Source organism: Hemitrygon akajei, chromosome 11 (genome assembly GCF_048418815.1).
Source record: "Hemitrygon akajei chromosome 11, sHemAka1.3, whole genome shotgun sequence".
Taxonomy (NCBI): domain Eukaryota; kingdom Metazoa; phylum Chordata; class Chondrichthyes; order Myliobatiformes; family Dasyatidae; genus Hemitrygon; species Hemitrygon akajei.
This window is the reverse complement of record NC_133134.1, coordinates 45810805-45832049: the sequence shown is the minus strand read 5'-3', so window position 1 is coordinate 45832049 and position 21245 is coordinate 45810805. Positions and strand designations below refer to the sequence as shown.

The window sequence follows — 21245 nt, the reverse complement described above, 5'->3', positions numbered from 1 at the left end:
TAGCACAAATGGGTTCATTTTCTTCATGTTTCCTTGAGCCTTCACATTAAACCTTATTATGACAACACCTTCTCTCTGAACTTGTTCATCCTCCTCATTTTCAGAGCACTTTCCACTATCATTTCTTACTCTTTTACTCCCTTTGTCTTGGTTTTCATCCATCCGTCCCCTCACTATCTCCTCATTCCCTTTATTTCTTCCTTCACGACTATCCATTTCTCCCCAGCTGCCTACCTCTGATCCACCCACCCCCCAGTAGTTCAGCAAACAATCCTCAGGCCCCCTCAGGGCACTGCTCTGGGTTCCAACTAATGCAACCCCCCTTCACTCGTTCTCAGCGTTTCGGAGCTGACTTAAGAAGGAAAACTACAAATCCCAGCATGCATCCCTCGACCGTCACACGCGGTGTAGAGTTCATGTGTACGTGCGTTCATTGCGTTCGCTGCCTGAAGGCAGAAAATGAAAGTTGTGGTAACGGGGAGATTGTAGCTTGTCCAACGAGTCGGGGCATTGAGATACTCTGGCGGGTGAGAGCCAGTTGGAAGTAGGGTGTTGTGGAGGCCTGGCGAACCTGGACTACAGCAAGGTATCACTTGTCAGCCTGAAGCGAGCAGGCCGCGTGGTTGCCATGGTTGCCTGGCTAAATTGTATTGGGCCTGAAAAGAGCAGAGGGGCTAGGATAACCCCGAAGCTGGGTAACTGACCCTAGCGTGGGTGTCTGTTCACTAAACCCCAGATCACCTCGAACTCGTGTGTGTGTCTGTTTGTCTTTTAATCTTTATTGTGGCCGATAAAGACGGTCAAATAGTCTAAATTGTTGGAACAGTGCTTACCACTGTTTCGTTTGACATTGTAACCTGGTCCATTTAAATCAAGGTACCCCCATCACCTGCTATAATATTTAACCGTTTCTGAGGATTAACATGATATGATTTTCTCCTCTCACTGCATGGTGTGAAATTCATTTTTAATGAAGTAAGGAATTTGTAAGGAAATGCCCAAACAACCACTTATAGAAGGAATAAAACAGAAAATAGAATTTATCAGGTTAATCAACATCTTTAGAAGGAGAATCAGTTAGCCCTTTGGCAGTTCCGAATTGAATTCAGGGTCTTGGACCTCATAGGTGGTTTAGGATATTGTATTTTTGCTCTGCTTCTGTGAATTATGAAGTGTATGCAGCATCCTATGTGGTTTGAGCATGTGGATTAGGTAAAGGAGGAGGCTGCCTGCCTCTTCGAGCCTGTTTCACTTTCAATAATATGGTTAATCAGACAGTAACCACAATTCTGTATTGCTGCCTACTGGTAAACTATACCCCCATGCAAGGATGAATGTAATTTACATTTCTTACTTGTGTTATTAATATCACTAATGTTGCTAATTTAATCATTTGTACAAATGAATTGGCCACTTACCACTAAAACATAACTGCACTTTCCCTTAAACTACAACACTCTGAAACCTTTTCTTCAGCCTCCCACCCTTTTTTCCAGTTTTGATATAGTGTCTTGGCTTGAAATTTGACCCTGTCCTGGGTCTCGCCCTGAAATGTATAGATGCTGCCTGGCCTGCTGCGTTCCACCAGCATTTTGTGTGTATTGCTTCATTCAGTTGACTTCATTTTCCTCTCTCGATGCTGCCTGATGTGTTGAGTTTTTCCAGCATTTTGTGTGTGCTACTTTCCAACCTGCGTGATTTGAGAAGTGTTTCCATCGTTTGCTTTCCTGTCTACCTTTGTGATATCAAAAATCTAGCAACTCTTTGATACTTGCATTGAAGACGTGTATACAAGTTGTAAAAAGAAATTGGTGTGCGTTACTGCACACCATGGATTTGCATCTTTCTATATCCTTTTGCCTGCACTGCTTCCTGTCAGTCAGCTGTTGTGGCAACACCAATATGTTACCTCACACACCATAAGCTTTTGTTTTCCAAAGTCACTGCAGTGCAGTGGGTCATGAACTTAATGCCAGATTTTAGATTTTTTTTGTGAACACTTGTACTTAAACTGTTAGATGGCTTGAAGTCATATTTGATTTATATCTTCTTTGAGAGATGGGTGTATAGAAAGTGGTCTATATTTCCAGAGTCTTGTAACAGACCTGTATTCTGTTGCGATGTACTGTTGTGAAATGGGAGCCATTTGATTTCCTTCAGAATTAATTACAGCATTTATGGCTGTTTCTCTCTTGCATCAGTGATAATGCAAGCTAGAGTCATGCAAAGTTGTGTCATCACTTCCAATATTGATCCAAATCTTTCTTGCTGCCATATTGTAGTTTGGCTCCAGCTGGAGTGGATACCTGCACTCCAAAACCAGGGTCACTCCAAACTCAATTTGTCTGAACAGCACTTGCACTCTTGTAATCGTTAACTTCAGCCTTGTATGCAGTTCATTGTGACTGTGTAATGAAGATTAAAAGTAACAAAAGAACCATCAACAGTTCTCTTACACAATAGTTGGCTACTATGCTTTTAATTAATTATAGTTTATTAATTTAGATGAAAGTAATAACAAAAACTTCAGTCCATGCCTTTTTCATGAGATCCAATTTTGATTTTTGGGAGCTAGCACTGTAATACTATAAATTATTTATCCTCACATAAAGTGTTTACACTATTATATATAAACAGGTAGCATTATGATGCCTAGCTTCACTTTTCATCTTCTGAATCTTCTTAATTTTATGCATTCCTATAACATCCTAATTTCAAAGGACATGACCGTAGTTATGTAATCTCTCCTTATAATTTAATCATTGGAGACACCTGTCATCCAAATAAATGCCTTCTGTAATTTGTTTCTGTGGTTTGAAAATTGCATGTGGTAGTCTGTTATTTAACAAATGTAAGAGGTGGAAAATCAGCGGTTACAGACAAGTTAGCCCAATATCTTGGTCAGATAGTTATTGGAGTCCAGATGAAGACCACATATATAACAAATTGGAATGTTTTTGGGTGTTATAAGGTCCCTTGTGAGAATGCTATTAAAAATGCATTGGAAGCTTGCCCAGTTAATGGCAAATGATGACCTCGTTTTATGTGACAGAAGCAAATACAATTAACTGGAGAGAGTATATTCAATGAGTGGATCCTCTAATTGACAAGATGTGACTAATGGTGTCCAGCTAGTATTGGGGTCTCAAAATATTTACTATACGCACTCTCCCTCTCTCCCCTCTCTCTCTTCTTCCCCTGTCCCATCCAAACCTGAGTGCATCAACTCAGTTTAGAACCAATTATGAGAATACTGTATATCAGAGAAGACACTGAAGTGCATACACTCATCAGCAGAATGACAAGGCAGTGTTTGTGTGTTGGTGTGTAAGGAATGTGCTTACCAAGTGCTCTGTCACACACACAGTCAAAAGGGTTAGTTGCTTTTCTGACCAAACAGCAGAATGAGGAAGAAATGTGATTGAAGTGACTTTGACTGTGGTATGATTGTTAGTGGCAGACAGGGTTTTTTGAGTATCTCAGAAACTGCTGATGTATCATGCATAACAGTGTCTTAAGTTTACAGAGAATGGTGCAAAAATTTAAAAAATATATATTTAGATGAAAACATAAAAGACCACTTATACAAGTTTGCTAATATTGCAAAAATAGAACATAGACAGTAGGTTATTTGGCCTCTTATATCCCCTTGAGATTTAAAGGTATTTATAATGGATGATTTCATGGAAGTCTTTTCTGTTGGGTGGGGGGGGGGGGGTTGTGATAATTTAATACCCTTGTGTATTTACTTACTGTTACTTTGCTTGTGTTGCTATTGCCAAGTCTCTTTCCCTGATTAATCACTATGATAAAATACTTTGGTTCTGAAAGGCCAGTGACCTGAAACAGTAATTCCATTTCTCTCAGATGCTATCAGATTTCATGAGAATTTCCAGCAAATATGTTTTTACTGCAGTGTTATTTGCATTGGGATGAACTTAATTCATACATGTTAAACATTAAATGTGTTTAATGTTAGAACTAAGAATAGTACAGCATACAGGCCCTTCGACCCACAATGCTGTACCAACCTTTTAATTTACTCCAAGATCAATCTAATGCTTCCTTTCCATATACTGTAGCCTTTTTTTTCTCTCTGCCTTTCTAAGAGTTTGTAAATGTCCCTAATGTATCTAATCTACAATTGCAAAGAAAAAGTTTGTGAACCCTTTGCAATTGCCTGGTTTTCTGCATTAATCACTCATAAATTGTGATCAGTTCTTCATCTAAGTCACAGTAGTAGACAAACACAATCTGCCTAAGCTAATAACACAAATACAGAAGCTATTTGGAGTCAGGTGTTCCAATCAATGAGTTGAGATTGGTGGTGTGGGTTGTACAGGTGCCCTGTCCTATTAAAAAAAAAAGTGAGGTTACTGACTGTTCTTCTCAAGAAGGATCTGTTACTGTGCACCATGCCTTGATCAAAACAACTTTCAGAAGAATTGTAGAGATGCATGAAGCTGGAAAAGGCTACTAAAGCATTTCTAAAGACCTGACTCCACAGTAAGAGAAATTGTCCACAAATAGAGGAAATTCTCTCCCTAGGAGTGGGTGTCCTGCAAAGATCACATCAAGAGCATGGTGTATAATTCTGAAGGAGGTCAAAAAGAACCCAAGGGTAACAGCAAAAGACCTGCAGAAATCTTTAGAACCTGCTGAAGTCTCTGTTCATGTGTACACAATAAGAAAAACACTGAACAATAATGGTGTTCATGACACCTCTGCTCTCCCAAAAAAAAGCATTGCTGCACATCTCAAATTTGCAAAAGACCCCCTGGCTGTTCCACAACACTTCTGGGACAATGTTCTGTGGACAGATGAGACAAAAGTTAGACATTTTTGGCAAAAATCCACACCGCTACATTTGGAGGGAAAACACCAACACCAAAACCTCATCCCAACTGTGAAGCATGGTGGAAGGAGCATAACAGTTTGGGGCTTCTTTGCTGCCTCAGTGCCTGGACAGGTTGAAATTGTTGAGGGAAAAATTGTATCAAGACATTTTACAGGAGAATGTCAGGGTAGAATTCTGTCACCTGAAGCTTATAGAAGTTGGATGATACAAGAAGACACTGATCTGAAATACAAGAGTAAATCAACAACAGAATGGTTTAAAAAGAAATAGCCAAGTCAGAATCCATATCTTAACCTGATTAAGATGCCGTGTCATTACCTGACAAGGGCTGTTCATGCAAGAATCCCAGAAATATTGATGAACTGAAACAGTTTTGTTTGGAGGAATGGTATAAAATTCCTCCTCACCATGGTGCAGGTCTGATCAGCACTACTGGAAATGTTTAGTGGAGGTTATTGCAGCCAAAGCAGGTTCATCCATTATTAAATACAAGGGTTCACATACCTTTTCCATCCTGAACTGTGAATGATTAAACAATGTGTTCAATAAAGACACAAGTTTGTGTGTTATTAGTTTAGGCAGATTGTGTTTGTCCACTATTGTGACTTAGATGAAGATTGGATCACATTTTATGAGTAATTAATGCAGAAAACTAGTTAATTGCAAAGGGTTTACATTTTCTTTTCTCTTGCCTCTTGCATCACCCCAAGCATGCACCCACCACACACTGTAAGATTGAATGAATAAATAAATAAAATGGAATAAAACTACATCTGACATCCCTCTATACTTCCCTCCAATATCCTTGAAATGATGCCTTCTCATATTAGCCATTCATGCCCTGGGGGAGGTGGGGGAGTTGCTGGTTCTCCACACTGCCTCTTATCATTCGATTAACTTGTATCAAGTCAGCTGTCATCTAGCTTTGCTCTGAAGAGAAAAGACCTAGTTCACTCATCCTTTCCTCATAAGACATGCCTCTAATCCAGGCATCATCATGGTATATTTCTTCTGCATCCTCTCTAAAGATTCTACATTTTTCCTATAATGAGTTGACCAGAACTGAGCACAATAATGTAAGTATGGTCTAACCAGAGTTTTATAGAACTGTGACATTACCTCATGGCCTTTAAACAGAATGTCCTGACTGATAAAAGCCAACACACCATACACCTTGAGCACCTTACCAGGTTGCTTGGTAACTTTGAAGGATTTGTTGGATGTGGACACCAAGATCCTTGTGTTCATCCACATGATTAAGAATGCTGCCATTCACTTGGTACTCTGCTTGAAATTCAACCTTGCAAAGGGAAACACTTCACACTTTTACGGATTGAACCCCACTTGCCACTTCTCAGCCCAGCTCTGCATCCTATTAATGACTCACTGTAACCAATGACAACCTTTTACACTATCCACATCATAGTCAGCCATTCTGTCATCTGCAACTTACAAACCCACCCTTCCACTTCATCATCCAAGTTATTTATAAAAATCACAAAGATCAAGGAGTCCAAGAACAGATCCCTGTGAACATCACTGGACACTGATCTCCAGGCAGAATACTCTCCCATCTACTGCTGCCCTCTGCTTTCTGTGGGTGAGCAAGTTCTGAATCCATACGGTCTAGTTTCCTTGGTTCCTTTACCTTCTGACTGCGAGCCTACCATGGGGAGCCTTGTTGAATGCCTGATTAAAATCTGTATACATTACATCCACTGCTCTGCCTTCATAAATTTGTTGTCACTTCCTCAAAGCATTCCCTCCACATGAGGCACTCCCGGCCCCTCACAAAGTCATGCTGGCTATCCCTAATCAGATTATGCTTTCTTCACATACTCATAAATCCTATCTCTCAGAATCCTCTCCAATAGTTTGCCCATCACTGATAAGACCATAAGACGTAGGAGTAGAAGGCCATTCAGGCCATCAAGTCTTTCTGACATTTATTATATTATTTATTATATGCTGATTTATTTATTATAATAAATCAGCATTTCATGGCTGATTTATTATCCCTCGCAACCCCAATCTTTGTCCTTACTAATTAAGAACCGATCAACCTCAGTTTTAAAAATAACCCATCGACTTGGTCTCTGCAGACAATAAATTCCACAGATTTTCCACTCTCTGGCTAAAGAAATTTCTTCCATGATACAACAAGGAGTAGTTCATTAAGTTAAGGAATTTACTTTGTTCTATTAGCTGTTTTATGGAAACTACTTTAATGAAGACTTTAAGCTTGAAAGTATGCAAAAGGAATTGCGGAGGCAATGTTAAGTATAACCCCAGCAGCATTATTTTGGTGTAATCACAAGGAAAAATCTAGGCACTTCAAACAACAAATAAACTAAATTACTAATATTTAAGAATACATGACATGAAGTTTCTTGATTAAACAAATGTTCTAAGTAGATATTTGTTTGTTAGGATGCGAGGCTCTCTGGTTTATAATTCCCAGAATTATCCTTATTACCTTTCTTGAACAAAGGATTGATATATGCCACCCTCCGGTCTTTTGGGAGTACTCCTGTGGCTCGTGAGGTTGCAAAGATCATTGTCAAAGGTGTTGCAATTTCTTCCCATGCTTTTCATAGTAATTGGGGTACAACCTATCCGGTCTTGGCATCTTATCTATTTTAATGTTTTTAAAAAAAGTTCCAACATATCTTCTTTCTTAATGTTAATGTGTTCCAGCGTTTTAGCTTGTTCTAGGCAGTCCTCACTGGTGAATATTAAAACAAAATATTCATTAAGATCCTCTTGTGCCTCCTCCAGCTCCAGGCACGTGTTTCCTCTTTTATTTGTGATTGATCTTACCCTGATTCTATTCATCCAACTGTTCTTTATGTATGTGTAGAACGCTTCCGGGTTTTCCTTAATTCTACTCGCCAAAGTCTTCTTGTATCTCTTAGCTCTCCTAAGTCCCTTTATTAAGCTCCTTCCTGGCTATTGTATAACTCTCAAGAACCTTCCTTTCTAAACCTTAAGTATGCTTCTTTCTTCCTCACGACTAGATCTTCCAATTCTTGTGTCAACCATGGTTCCTTCACCTTGCCATTCTTTCCTTGCCTCAATGGGACAAACTTATTAGATAGATAGATAGATACTTTATTCATCCCCATGGGGAAATTCAACATTTTTTCCAATGTCCCATACACTTATTGTAGCAAAACTAATTACATACAATACTTAACTCAGTAAAAATATGATATGCATCTAAAATCACCTTCTCAAAAAGCATTAATAAATAGCTTTTAAAAAGTTCTTAAGTAGTTTACTTAAATACATTGAGTCCTAACCCCGGCACTTTAACATATCTTACTCCTGGCGGTTGAATTGTAAAGCCGAATGGCATTGGGGAGTATTGATCTCTTCATCCTGTCTGAGGAGCATTGCATCGATAGCAACCTGTCGCTGAAACTGCTTCTCTGTCTCTGGATGGTGCTATTTAGAGGATGTTCAGGGTTTTCCATAATTGACCGTAGCCTACTCAGCGCCCTCCTTACCAGCTTATTAAGACGTGAGGCGTCCCTCTTCTTAATGCTGCCTCCCCAACATGCCACCACAAAGAAGAGGGCGCTCTCCACAACTGACCTATAGAACATCTTCAGCATCTCACTACAAACATTGAATGACGCCAACCTTCTAAGGAAGTACAGTCGACTCTGTGCCTTCCTGCACAAGGCATCTGTGTTGGCAGTCCAGTCGAGCTTCTCGTCTAACTGTAGTCCCAGATACTTGTAGGTCTTAACCTGCTCCACACATTCTCCATTAATGATCACTGGCTCCATATGAGGCCTAGATCTCCTTAAACGACCTCTACATTTCCATTATGCATTCCCTGAGTACATCTGTTCTCAATTTAAACTCCCAATTTTGCCCTCCCCTCCCCCATTCATACTTTCTGCTCCTATCCCTGTCCTGGTGAAGGTCAGGGAATTGTGATCACTGTCTCTGAAATGTTCACTCATTGAGAGATCTGTTGCCTATCGATGTCCCGCTGTAACCTCTGACAGCCATCCACACTATCCACAACACCCCCAATCATTGTGTCATCAGCAAATTTACTAACCCATCCCTCCACTTCTTCATCCAGGTCATTTATAAAAATCACAAAGAGAAGAGGTCCCAGAACAGATCCCTGAGGCACACCACTAGTCACTGACCTCCATGCAGAATATGATCCGTCTACAACCACTCTTTGTCTTGTGTGGGTAAACCAATTCTGGATCCACAAAGCAAGGTCCCCTTGGATCCCCAAGATCCCCTTGGTCCTCCTTACTTCCTCAATAAGCCTTGCTTGGGGTACCTTATCAAATGCCTTGCTGAAATACATATACACTACATCTACTTCTCTACCTTCATCAATATGTTTAGTCACATCCTCAAAAAATTCAATCAGGCTCGTAAGGCACAACCTGCCTTTGACAAAGCCATGCTGGATATTCCTAATCATATAATGCATCTCCAAATGTTCATAAATCCTGCCTGTCAGGATCTTTTCCATCAACTTACCAACCACTGAAGTAAGACTCACTGGTCTATAATTTCCTGGGCTATCTCTACTCCCTTTCTTGAATAAGGGAACAACATCTGCAACCTTCCAATCCTCTGGAACCACTCCCATCCCCTTTGATGATGCAAAGATCATTGCCAGAGGCTCAGCAATCTCCTTCCTCGCCTCCCACAGTAGCTTGGGATATATCTCGTCCAGTCCCGGTGACTTATCCAACTTCATGCTTCCCAAAAGCTCCAGCACATCCTCTTTCTTAATATCTGTATGCTCGAGCTTTTCAATCCGCTGTAAGTCATCCTTACAATCGCCAAGGTCCTTTTCCATAGTGAATACTGAAGCAAAGTATTCATTAAGTACCTCCACCATCTCTTTTGGTTCCAAACACACTTTTCCACTGTCACACTTGATTGCTTCTATTCTCTCACATCTTATCCTCTTGCTCTTCACATACTTGTAGATTACCTTGGGATTTTCCTTAATCCTGCTCGCCAAGGCCTTCTCATGTCCCCTTCTAATTTCATTCTTAAACTCCTTCCTGCTAGCCTTATAATTTCCTAGATCTCTATTATTACCTAGTTTTTTGAATCTTTCGTAAGCTTTTCTTTTCTTCTTGACTTGATTTTCAACAGCCTTTGTACACCATGGTTTCTGTACCCTACGATCCTTTCCCTGTCTCATTGGAACGCATCCAATCAGGCATGGCGCAAGTATCTCCTGAACATTTGCCACATTTTACATTTCCTTGAGAACATCTGTTCCCAATTTATATTTCCACGTTCCTGCCTGATAGCTTCATATTTCCCCTTACTCCAATTAAACACTTTCCTAACTTCTCTGTTCCTATCCTGCTCCAATGCTATGGTAAAGGAGATAGAATTGTGATCACTATCTCCAAAATGCTCTCCCACTGAGAGATCTGACACCTGACCAGGTTCATTTCTCAATACCAGATCAAGTACAACCTCTCCTTTTGTAGGCTTATCTACATATTGTGTAAGGAAACCTTCCTAAACACAACTAACGAACTCCACCCCATCTAAACCCCTTGCTCTAGGGCAGGCATGGGCAAACTACGGCCCGGGGGCCATATGCGGCCCGTTAAGCTTTTTAATCCGGCCCGCAGAACTTGATGAAATTATATTAATAAACCTTGTTAACGTTTTTTTCCCCGCAATTCTGGCGTTTTCACCACAACAAAACTAAATCCAGACTTTGATGCGCTGGCTAAAAAGGGAGACCAACAACACTGTTCCCACTGAAATTAAAAATAAGTTTCTTCCTTGTGTTATGTAAAAAATGCATTTGAAAATATTTTTTTCAATAAGCCTTACATGTTACATGTCATTTCTGTTAAGTGATGGACATGAGTAGTGCGCAGGTGCACGTACGTTCTCAAAATAAAAAATGCGCTCCAGATCAAATAACACGCTCCGCATACTGGTGCGCTGTCACTGTTCTGTCCTTCTGCTGGTCGTTGAGTTTTGGCACAGGGGACAATTGAATAAGAAGGAGCAGGACAAGTAGACCTGCATCTCCTACCATTTTTGAAATAAAGACAGTCAGGAGGAGAGTGATGATGATAATATCTTGAAGGATAACAGAATTTTCAGTGCTTTAAAATAATAACTGTTACTATTAAAAAAAAGCTGTATTTTATTCATTTAATTTTCAGTGTTTTAAAAGTCATTTCAATAAATAGCTAAATACCAGGGACTTCAAAGACAGATATTTTGTTGTAATGTATTTGTTCATTTTCAATTGAAATTAAAGCACATGTTTTCTACATATCCCATGATATTTTATTTTCTCTTATGAGGTGTATTACCAAAACACTCCATCCATCTGCTCCTGGTCCGGCCCCCCTGTCAAATTTTAGAACCCTTTGTGGCCCACAAGTCAAAAAGTTTGCCCACCCCTGCTCTAGGGAGATGCCAATCAATATTAAAATCTCCCATCACGACAACCCTGTTATCATTGCATATTCTATGCCAGTTTTTTTTCCCACAAACTGAAGTCTGCAAATTCAGACTGGTCTATTTGGCAATTGTTAACTCTCTGGCAAGAGAAATGTATCATTATAAAACTGTCTAGGATTTATTAAGTTAGCAAATATATCAGTGGGCCTGATGAATTTTGGAAATCTGTAGACATTCATAAAGATGTCACAGGTGTTTTAAAGCTTGACACACTTACATTTTCATTTGCATTAATGTCATCTGGACATGGGGAAAGGCAAAGCAGAATAGGAGAGTAAACTCAAGATATTATAAGAAGTGTATGAACTTCTATGGGTATGTAAGAAGGAAAAGATTAGTGAGGATTTGTATCAGTCCCTTATAGAGATGGGTTAATTTCTAATCGTGGTTCACATTAAAGTTTTGGAGAAGTCAGGTTTGCTAAATGAGGAGCTATTGAGTAGATTAGGCCTACATTTTGTCAAGAAACTTAGAAAATTCCAACAGAGCTCAACAAGCTAGATATACAAATTTCAAAGTATATTATCAAAGTATATATACATTATGAAACCTTGAGAGGAAAAATGAAAGTAAGCAAACAGCATTCAGGATTTAAGTTTTATGAAAGACATGAAGCCAGGCATCACTGCAGCTGGAGCAGGTCACATCCTCAGTTCAGCGCAGAACTGAGTAAACGTCGTGGAGCAGCGAGCAGAAATGGCCTATTTCTTACCTCTGGTCCCAACACCCTGAACTTTTCATTCTGGCCCCGTCCAAACATCAAGTCATTCCATGCTCTCGAACAGCTCTGGGTCTTGGACCTCTTCACCATGATTTGGCCCATACCTGACCTTTCCAATTCAGCCCTGCGCTTAAATTGATCAGACTTCGGGGTACTCCTTGTTCCCACCTCTGCTCGTCTAGCCCAGGCATGGGCAAACTACGTATGTGGCCCGTTAAGCTTTTTAATCCGGTCCGCAGAACTTGATGAAATTATATTAATAAACCTTGTTAACACCTCAGATCCATCCTGAGAATCGCCACAACAAAACTAAATCCAGACTTTGATGCGCTGGCTAAAAAGGGAGACCAACAACACTGTTCCCACTGAAATTAAAAATAAGTTTCTTCCTTGTGTTATGTAAAAAATGCATTTGAAAATATTTTTTTCAATAAGCCTTACATGTTACATGTCGTTTCTGTTAAGTGATGGACATGAGTAGTGCGCAGGTGCACGTACGTTCTCAAAATAAAAAATGCGCTCCAGATCAAATAACGTGCTCCGCATACTGGCGCGCTGTCACTGTTCTGTCCTTCTGCTGGTCGTTGAGTTTTGGCACAGGGGACAATTGAATAAGAAGGAGCAGGACAAGTAGACCTGCATCTCCTACCGTTTTTGAAATAAAGACAGTCAGTAGGAGAGTGATGATGATCATATCTTGAAGGATAACAGAATTTTCAGTGCTTTAAAATAATAACTGTTACTATTAAAAAAAGCTGTATTTTATTCATTTAATTTTCAGTGTTTTAAAAGTCATTTCAATAAATAGCTAAATACCATGGGACTTCAAAGACAGATATTTTGTTGTAATGTATTTGTTCATTTTCAATTGAAATTAAAGCACATGTTTTCTACATATCCCATGATATTTTATTTTCTCTTATGAGGTGTATTACCAAAACACTCCATCCATCTGCTCCTGGTCTGGCCCCCCTGTCAAATTTTAGAACCCTTTGTGGCCCACAAGTCAAAAAGTTTGCCCACCCCTGGTCTAGCCTCACCTCTGCATGTCTTTCCATTGTTTGTGGTGGTCATTATTAATAAAGTGTTATTAATAAGGTGTTTAGTAGAATGAGGAATCAAGAACCACCTGACTGTCATTGTACATAATCACTAAAAATTAATGTCTGGGTACACCAAGTAATTAGGAAAACAAACAATATCTTGACCTGAAAGGGAAGAAGCATCTTAATAAATGGAAATAAAAGCATCTTAACTGGAATTGTGGAAAGTTGCAGTTAGATTGTACTTGGGTATTATGCAGAGGTCTGCTATCCCTAACTAAGAAAGGAAATACTTGTAACAAGAAAATTGGAACAAATATTCTCCAGATTGAGGATTTTAACCTATAAGGAAAGTTTAGAAAAAGTAATCTATATTGGGAATACCTCTTAATTTCACTATGTCCACCATTTAAAAATAATTCATCCTCTTCGTGAGCACATTGACTAAAAGTATCATTACCTCATCCACTTGGCATAATTGTGGAAAACATCCTTGGCCAATCCTCATCTTATTTGATATTTGTGCCGTGGTAAGAGTTGCCAGTTGCTATTTAGAAATTGGAACCATTACTTTCTTTTTCAAGCATACTATCCTTGCTCTAGCAAAGATTAACTAACTTGGCACAGACAAGAGATTTCACTAGTAGTACCACCTTGTCTCTTTGGCAGTAATGCTCATTGCTTTTGTAAGCTCTATTATTAATGATTTTTTTTTTTACCATGCTTCAAGAAGAATAAATTGAAATATTTGTGTCTTACTGGAAATAGAATTTTAAAAATTATTTCTTTCAGATTGATATCTCAATAATGGCAGATATTTTCAGCTACTGTGATTGGACTAACTTGAAGTTTAAAATGGCTATTCTGGCTGTTGCTTTCAACCCATTGTTCTGGAATATTGTGAGTATAAATATTGCTTCACATTTTTGCATTTTTATTTGAACGTTTTGTTATCCAATTCATTGAGTACCTAATCCAAATATGAATAATTAACAACTACAAGCTAATCAGTCAGTTCACTGAAAATGCATTTTAAGTCTTTCTAGAGACCACTTGATGCTTATTTTCCAACTGTGTACCGTGCAGATGCAATTTATTGTAGTGATAATGACATAAAGAATTAAACAAGTTTAGAGAAATAAAATTAGTATAATGTCTCACTCCTGCTTATCAATAACTTCTGTTTTTTGTCAGGTGCCTCAGATCTGTCCCAGATGATGAAACCTAGGCTCCCGTCATTTCTGTGACCTCTGCTCAAGTGCCTTTATTACCTTAACTTTGAATCTGAGGTTCTGCTTCATGTAAACATTTTCTTCCAACTTCATTAAGAGGTTAAAGTGTCTGCACTTCTCAGCAATTCAGTTTTGGCAGAAATCTAAAGCATTTTTGCACTCATAGTGTTAAATAGAGTACATAATTTAAAAAAACAGGAAACAGTGCAGACATGGTAAAATAAAAAATTAAATCAATATTAACAAAGAAAAACATCTGAAGGTAAATCTATTAAAACTAAAGTGAGGGAGAATATTAAAAGATTAGAAAAATATTGTCTTTCTTTAGTTCTTTTCTAAATCCCTATAAGCTGTGTAAGTTGCCTTACTATCAATGTCTCCTCATATTATGAAGTTAAGATATTACAGTATTCTAAAGCATGTGCAGAAACAAATCAGAAATCTCTCTCTACCATTGGACTTTTAATGATTACGCAGACTTGTTAAATTATTTTTGCATACCAAGGTATTATTAATAAGGCAATGAACCAGTCAAATTTATTTTCAAGTTTAAAAGCTTATAATGAAGATGTTTAATTATATAATGTTGTTTGCTTTACCATTCTGCAATTAAAAATGTTTTTTAGGCAAAGCACTGCATTTCTGCTTCATTTCTCATTTCTTTGGACATTTGACTGAGCACTTTGAAAGTGAACTCGGATGATGTTATTTCTTATACAATGTTTTGTTTGAGGTCCAACATTAAAATTAGTCAACCCCAGATTTTTGTTGCACGTTGAGGGATCAGGGTTGCAAAAAACTGCTCAATTGAGAAAAACAAAAATCGGACTTAAAATGGAAAGATCTCTCTTTCTCAATCATTCTTAACTGGAGAATTGAAAAAGAGCATCCATTCAGGAATGTCAATGATAACTTGAAGGGCAGTCGGTCAGGATCAGTTCCAAGGAACATCAACATGCAGTGTTCTTCATAACAACTCACTATCACTTAATGACAAAACATCAATTAATAGTCTCCATACTGACATGAAAGCTGCCAATAAGCACAATATCCAACTTCTCAGCTACAGATTTGCCATGCCCATTGTTTTGTCTACTTCGTGCATCAGATTGGGATTTTATAATCTTAGCCTTAGATTGTTGATCTGTGATAAAATAATTGTTAGGAATGATAAATCGACTGAGCATTTGCTGGAACCTTCTGCCTCAGAGGTAAGGGTGGTTAGTTTAAAAAAAAAACAAGCTTCTGAAGGGACTCAGTGGGTCAGGCAGAATCTGTGGAGATAAAGGAATAATCAACAATCTGGGTTAAGACCCTGCACTAAGACAGTTCTTAGTTCGAGGACTAGTGCAAAAAGTCCTAGATAAACATGAGTACCAAGGTAATGCTGTATGATTGGAAAATTTGCTTTTTGAATGTGATGTTAAATAGAAACCTTTTATCTCAGCTAAATTTAAATAACCCATGGCATTTTTTTTCAACAAAATATGGGGAATGAGGCAGTGTTCTGCCAAATATTTATCAGTCAATACCACTGAAGCATAATTTTATCCTTACTACAAAGTTCTTTGTAATTCTTACAGGTTAGTTACATTTTCTACATTACAATGATTATTTTTCCATAAGTATCTATTTTGATGTTATCTGTTTCAGGATGTCCTGAAAGGGCAGTGATAAGTGTTAAATAAATGCAAGCCTTCAGAAAAATTGCATATGATTTGTATGTTATCCATGTGCATGATGCTAGAGAATGTTGAAACTGTCACTGGAATTATTAGATGCTATTAAAGCAGTAAATGGTATTCCATCCAGAGAAATGTGGAATACTGCATTTTGAGATGGTAAATATAGCAAAGGAATACACTGAAAAGGATTGAAACAGAGTTGCAGGGAGATACAAAACAGAGTGCCAGGACATTTACTGGAAAGGTTGTGGAAGCTGTTGTTGGTAATACCTCAGACAAAATCAGGAATCAGGTTGAGAATGATGTGATGAATGTCATGAGCTGCACATATTTCAATGTAAGTATCATAGGAAAGGTGAATGAGCTCAGGGCACAGATCAACACCTGGAATTACGAAGTTGTAGTCATTAGTGAGACTTGATTACAGGTGGGGCAGGACTGGCAGCTCAATATTCCTGGGTTCTGTTGTTTTAGAAGTGATAGAATGAGAGTGATTAAAGGAGGAGAGGTGGCGCTACTAGGCAGGGAAATTTTCACGGCTGTACTCCATCAGCACAGACTGGAAAACTCAACTAGTGGCGTGTTATGGGTGGAAATGAGAAATAAGAAAGGTATGACCACATTAATGGGGCTATATTACAGACCACCCAACAGTCCTAGGAATTTAGAGGACCAAATTTGTAAAGAGATCAGACCATTGCAAGAAACATAAGGTTGTTATAGTAAGTGATTTTAATTTTCCACATTGATTGGGAATTCCATACTGTAAAAAGACTAGATGGGCCAGAGTTTGTCAAATATGTTCAGGAAAGTTTCCTTTATCAATATGTAGAAGTCCCAACGAGAGAACGTGTATGATACTAGATCTGCTATTAGGAAATGAGACAAGGCAGCTGACAGCAGTTTGTGTAGTGGAACACTTTGCATCTAGTGACCACAATGTCTAGTTTCAAAGTAAATATGGAAAAAGATGGGTCTGGTTCATGGGTTGAGATTCTAAATTGGAGAAAAGCCAATTTGATGGGATCAGAACTGATCTGGTAAGTGTGGTTTCGGACAGGCTGTCTTCTGGCAAAAGTGCACTTGGAACATGGGAGGCCTTCAAAAATGAAATTTTGAGAGTACAAAGGTTGTCTGCCTGTCAGAATAAAAGATAAAAATAATAAGTGTAGGGAACTAGTGTAGAAGTGTAAGTCTTGGTTTTCAAAGATATTGAGGTCCTGGTTAAGAGAAAAAAGGAGTTGCATAGCAGGAATAAGCAAGTAGGAACCAATGAGGTGCTTGTGGAGTACAAGAAATGCAAGAGAATACTTAAGAAAGAAATCAGGAAGGCTAAAAGAAGGCATGAAGTTGCTCTAGCAGACAAGGTGAAGGAGGATCGTAAGGATTCTACAAGTATGTTAAGAGCAAAAGGATTGCAAGGGACAAAACTGGTCCTCTGGAAGGCCAGAATGGTAGTCCATGTGTTAAATTAATTTTTTGTATCTGTATTTACTCTGGAGACAATAGAGTCCATAAAATGAGGCAAAGCAGCATCAACTTCATGGGCACTGTACAGATTATAGAAGAGGAGGTGTTTGCTATCCTGAGGCAAATCAAGTTGGATAAATCCCCAGGGCCTGACAAGGTTTTCCCTCTGACCCTACAGGAGGTGAGTGCAGAAGTTGCTGGTGTCATAGAAGAGATACTTAAAACATGCTTAGCGACAGGAGAGGTACCAGATGATTGGAGGATAGCCAATGTTATTCCGCTGTTTAAAAAAAAGTCTCTAAACAGAAACCAGAAAAATTTATAACTAGGCTTGTGAAAATGACATCAGTGGGAAAGAATTCTAAGGGATCAGATATATAAGTATTTGGATAAATTTGGACTGATTTAAGGATAGTCAGCATGGCTTTGTGTGTGGTAGGTGATGTTCAACCAATCTTGTAGAGATCTTCAAGGAAGTTATCAGTAAAATGGATGAAGGCAAGGCAGTGGATGTTGTCTACATGGACTTCATAAAGGCATTTGACAAGGTCCTGCATGGGAGGCTGGTCAAGAAAGTTCAGTTGGTTGGCACTCGGCATGAGGTAGTAAATTAGGTTGCACATTGGCTTTGTGGAAGAAACCAGAAAGTGGTAGTAGAGGGTTGACTCTGACTGGAAGGCTGTGACTAGTGGTGTGCCACAGGGTTCAATTCTGGATCCTTTGTGGTTTGTCATCTTTACCAATGATATGGATGATAATGTGATTAACTGGATCATCAAATTTATGGATGACACTGTTACGTACCCTGAAACTGGGTCACTTACCAGCAAAGATAGAGAGGTCCGTTGAAGTCTGATGGTACTATTTTTAACAGTATTTATTGATAGAAATACACAAAAATAATATCAATGCAAACACACAGATAATATACGTCGTCAATACTAAATCTAATAGCGCGGGTATAATAATAATCAATAAGGAATAAGCTGTATCGTTGTCTAGGGGATAATGAATTGTCCGGTGGAAATATATAGTTCGTTCAGTTCATACAGGCTGTCGCCGTTGGGGACCCTGTGTGGCAATTGTTGGAGAGAGAGAGACGGGTTAAAACTTGCCCATTCTGTTTATGATGTCAATCCTTCGAGAGTCGTTGAGAGTTGAGTTCCCCGTTGTTAGCTAAAAACAGTTTTTCCGTGGCAAAGGTCACCGATTCCGGGCAAATGGAAGTGGACACATGTGGCCTTCCACCGGCTTTCATTATTACGGGATCGCTAGCGTTTCTTCTGGTGCGTCTGAGGGGCTGTTCCCACAGACCCTCTTTTTATCCTGACTCACAGGGTCTCAGGTGTCAATCAGGTTGGGGATGATGCAATCCCTCCACCAACCTCCTCCTTGGTTCATTGCCTGGGACTTTGATTGCATAGTCCAGGATGCAATACACAAGTCCGTCTCCAAGAGACAATAGCCGGTATCAATGGGTCCGCCTTTCGGAGGCCAGGACACATTCTAACCCTTTTGTGGATTCTGCATGTCTTTCTCTCATTTCCTATGTCTCCTGAATTGACTCAATGGTGATCTTGCGATTCTCACAAAGGAGGGGGCTACCCCCGCACCCTTCGGCCCCTCAGAGCTGTGGTACGTTCATAACAACACCAAGATTGGGAGTATAGTGGACAGTAAGGAAGGCTATTATGGCTTGCAGAGGGATCTGCATCAGCTGAAATGGCAGGTGGAATTAAAGTGTGAGGTTTTGCACTTCAGTAGGACTAACCAGGCTAGGTCTTACACAGTGAACTGTAGGGTACTGAGGAGTGTGGTAGAACTAAGGGATCTGGGAAAACAGGTATATAATTTGTTGAAAGTGGTGTCATAGGTCGGTAGGGTCATAAAGAAAACTTTTGGCACATTGGTCTTCAGTGTATTGAGTACAGAAGATGGATGTTATGTTGAAGTTGTGTAAGATGTTGGTGAGGCCTAATTTGCAGTATTGTGTGCAGTTTTGGGCACCTACCCACAGGAAAGATGTAAACAAGGTTGAGAGGTACAATGGTGTTGCCGGGTCTGGAAGACTTGAATTATAAGGATAGATTGAATAGGTTAGGTTAAATAGGTTGAATAGGTTAAATTTGTGTGTTTTGTCTGACATGATTTGAAAGTCTGATATTTATTTAAAAGGTAATGCCTTTATAAGATTAGTTTAAATATTAGTGATAAATCAGGCTTTTTTATTGCAAGCCAGTAAAGCCTTCTATATATCGATAAAAATTTATATAACCGGCAGACTATCTCTGAATCATATTGATAATGGCTGGGGCCACCTGTCTTGTAAAGGCACCACCCAGAAGAAGGCAATGGCAAACTTCTTGTGTAGAAAAATTTGCCATTGTACCCCCTGAGGATATACAAACTTAACTTTTACCTGAAAACATTTGCACAAACAAGTTTTGACACTTGTAATACATTCTGGAGAGAGAATCTGAGGTGGAATCTCTTCATTTGGGTCAACTGTCATTGTCTACTCTTCATTTAGTGGGCATTTTCCCAGTATATCTGTTTGTCAGGGTAATGCTTTAAGAGGCCAAGTCAACTGGACTGAAAAATAATACCTGTTGTCTTTCTTGTGAGGGTGTTGAATTCATACATTTTAACTATTTGGGTGGAGAAAATCAAATCAATTAGGTTGGAGAAACAAAGCAGATAAAATTTGAGCTACCCAAAAGTTAGAAGAAAGGAATATGAGATCAAAGAAAGTACACTAGTTGCTAATAGTTTTTTTTGGGAAAAAAAGTGGAATATCACTTGTGATTGAGCAAATGCTAATGAATTTATAAAATCACTCATTTGGGTAAGGATGTTGCTGTACTCAGTCGCCTCTGAGTAATTCTCATTAAATGCTTTAAGAGTGAATTGCTTCTGGACTATCCATTAGCAAGCATTTTGCATGTTTTACTGATATTACTCAAATGTTGTCATTCAGTTTAGTAGCAGGGATTAAGGCGGATTTTCAGAATTAACTCTGTTTAATGTTATTCAATGCTGCAGCATGCATTTGTTAACTGTATGGATGTCATGTCCTTTGATTACATTTGTTCCATGTTGTCATTAAACCTAATGATACTTTGTTATGGTTTGAGTGACTTTTAATGAATTTGTGTTTTTTTTTCATTCTGACTTACTGCTTTGCCATCAACGTGCTTCAAATTCTCCAGCCTAAATATTCATAGATGAAAAGTAAGAGATTAATCCTGTTGGTAGTAACATTGGTGTTTGTTTAAATTGGCATTTGCAGATTCAAGGTACTTTTATTATCATAGAAAGTATAGACTATACAACCTTCAGATTTGTGTAGTTGCAGAGCAAGGAACCTGAAAGAACCCAATTAAAAAGAAACAAAAAGACCAGCCTCCCCCTCCCCTACGGTGCCCACAGAGAAAGAGGAAAAAAAACGTGAAACAAATCATGGAAATAAACGTGAGCAACAACAGAATTCTGAACCAAACTGAACCCTTAGATCCAAATCCTTGGAGCAGCCTGAAGTAGGCCCAAAGCCTCGGTATTCAGTTCATCATATTAGCGGGGCAAATCACCACAAAGTTCGCAGACATGAAGTACAGCAGCCAGAGGCCATCTCACAGCCTTAACGTCATGGAGACAGAAGCCCCCAGAATATCTGGGCCAGCATTTAAATTTCCAAACTACACACCAGGACCCTGTCCCATCGTGGTGAATTGCTCTGGGCCT

General features: G+C 39.0%; 1 protein-coding gene across 2 annotated transcripts in view; it reads left to right on the top strand.

The window, feature by feature from the left end:
* Window positions 1-412: 412 nt before the first annotated feature.
* pemt (phosphatidylethanolamine N-methyltransferase) overlaps window positions 413-21245 on the top strand; it is a 129687-nt gene continuing 108854 nt past the window's right edge. For both annotated transcript variants that reach the window (XM_073060759.1, XM_073060758.1), the window contains exons 1-2: window positions 413-586; window positions 13910-14017. In XM_073060759.1, coding sequence (XP_072916860.1) covers window positions 13925-14017 — 93 coding nt within the window. In that variant the 5' untranslated portion in view covers window positions 413-586; window positions 13910-13924. The remainder of the gene's footprint in view (window positions 587-13909; window positions 14018-21245) is intronic.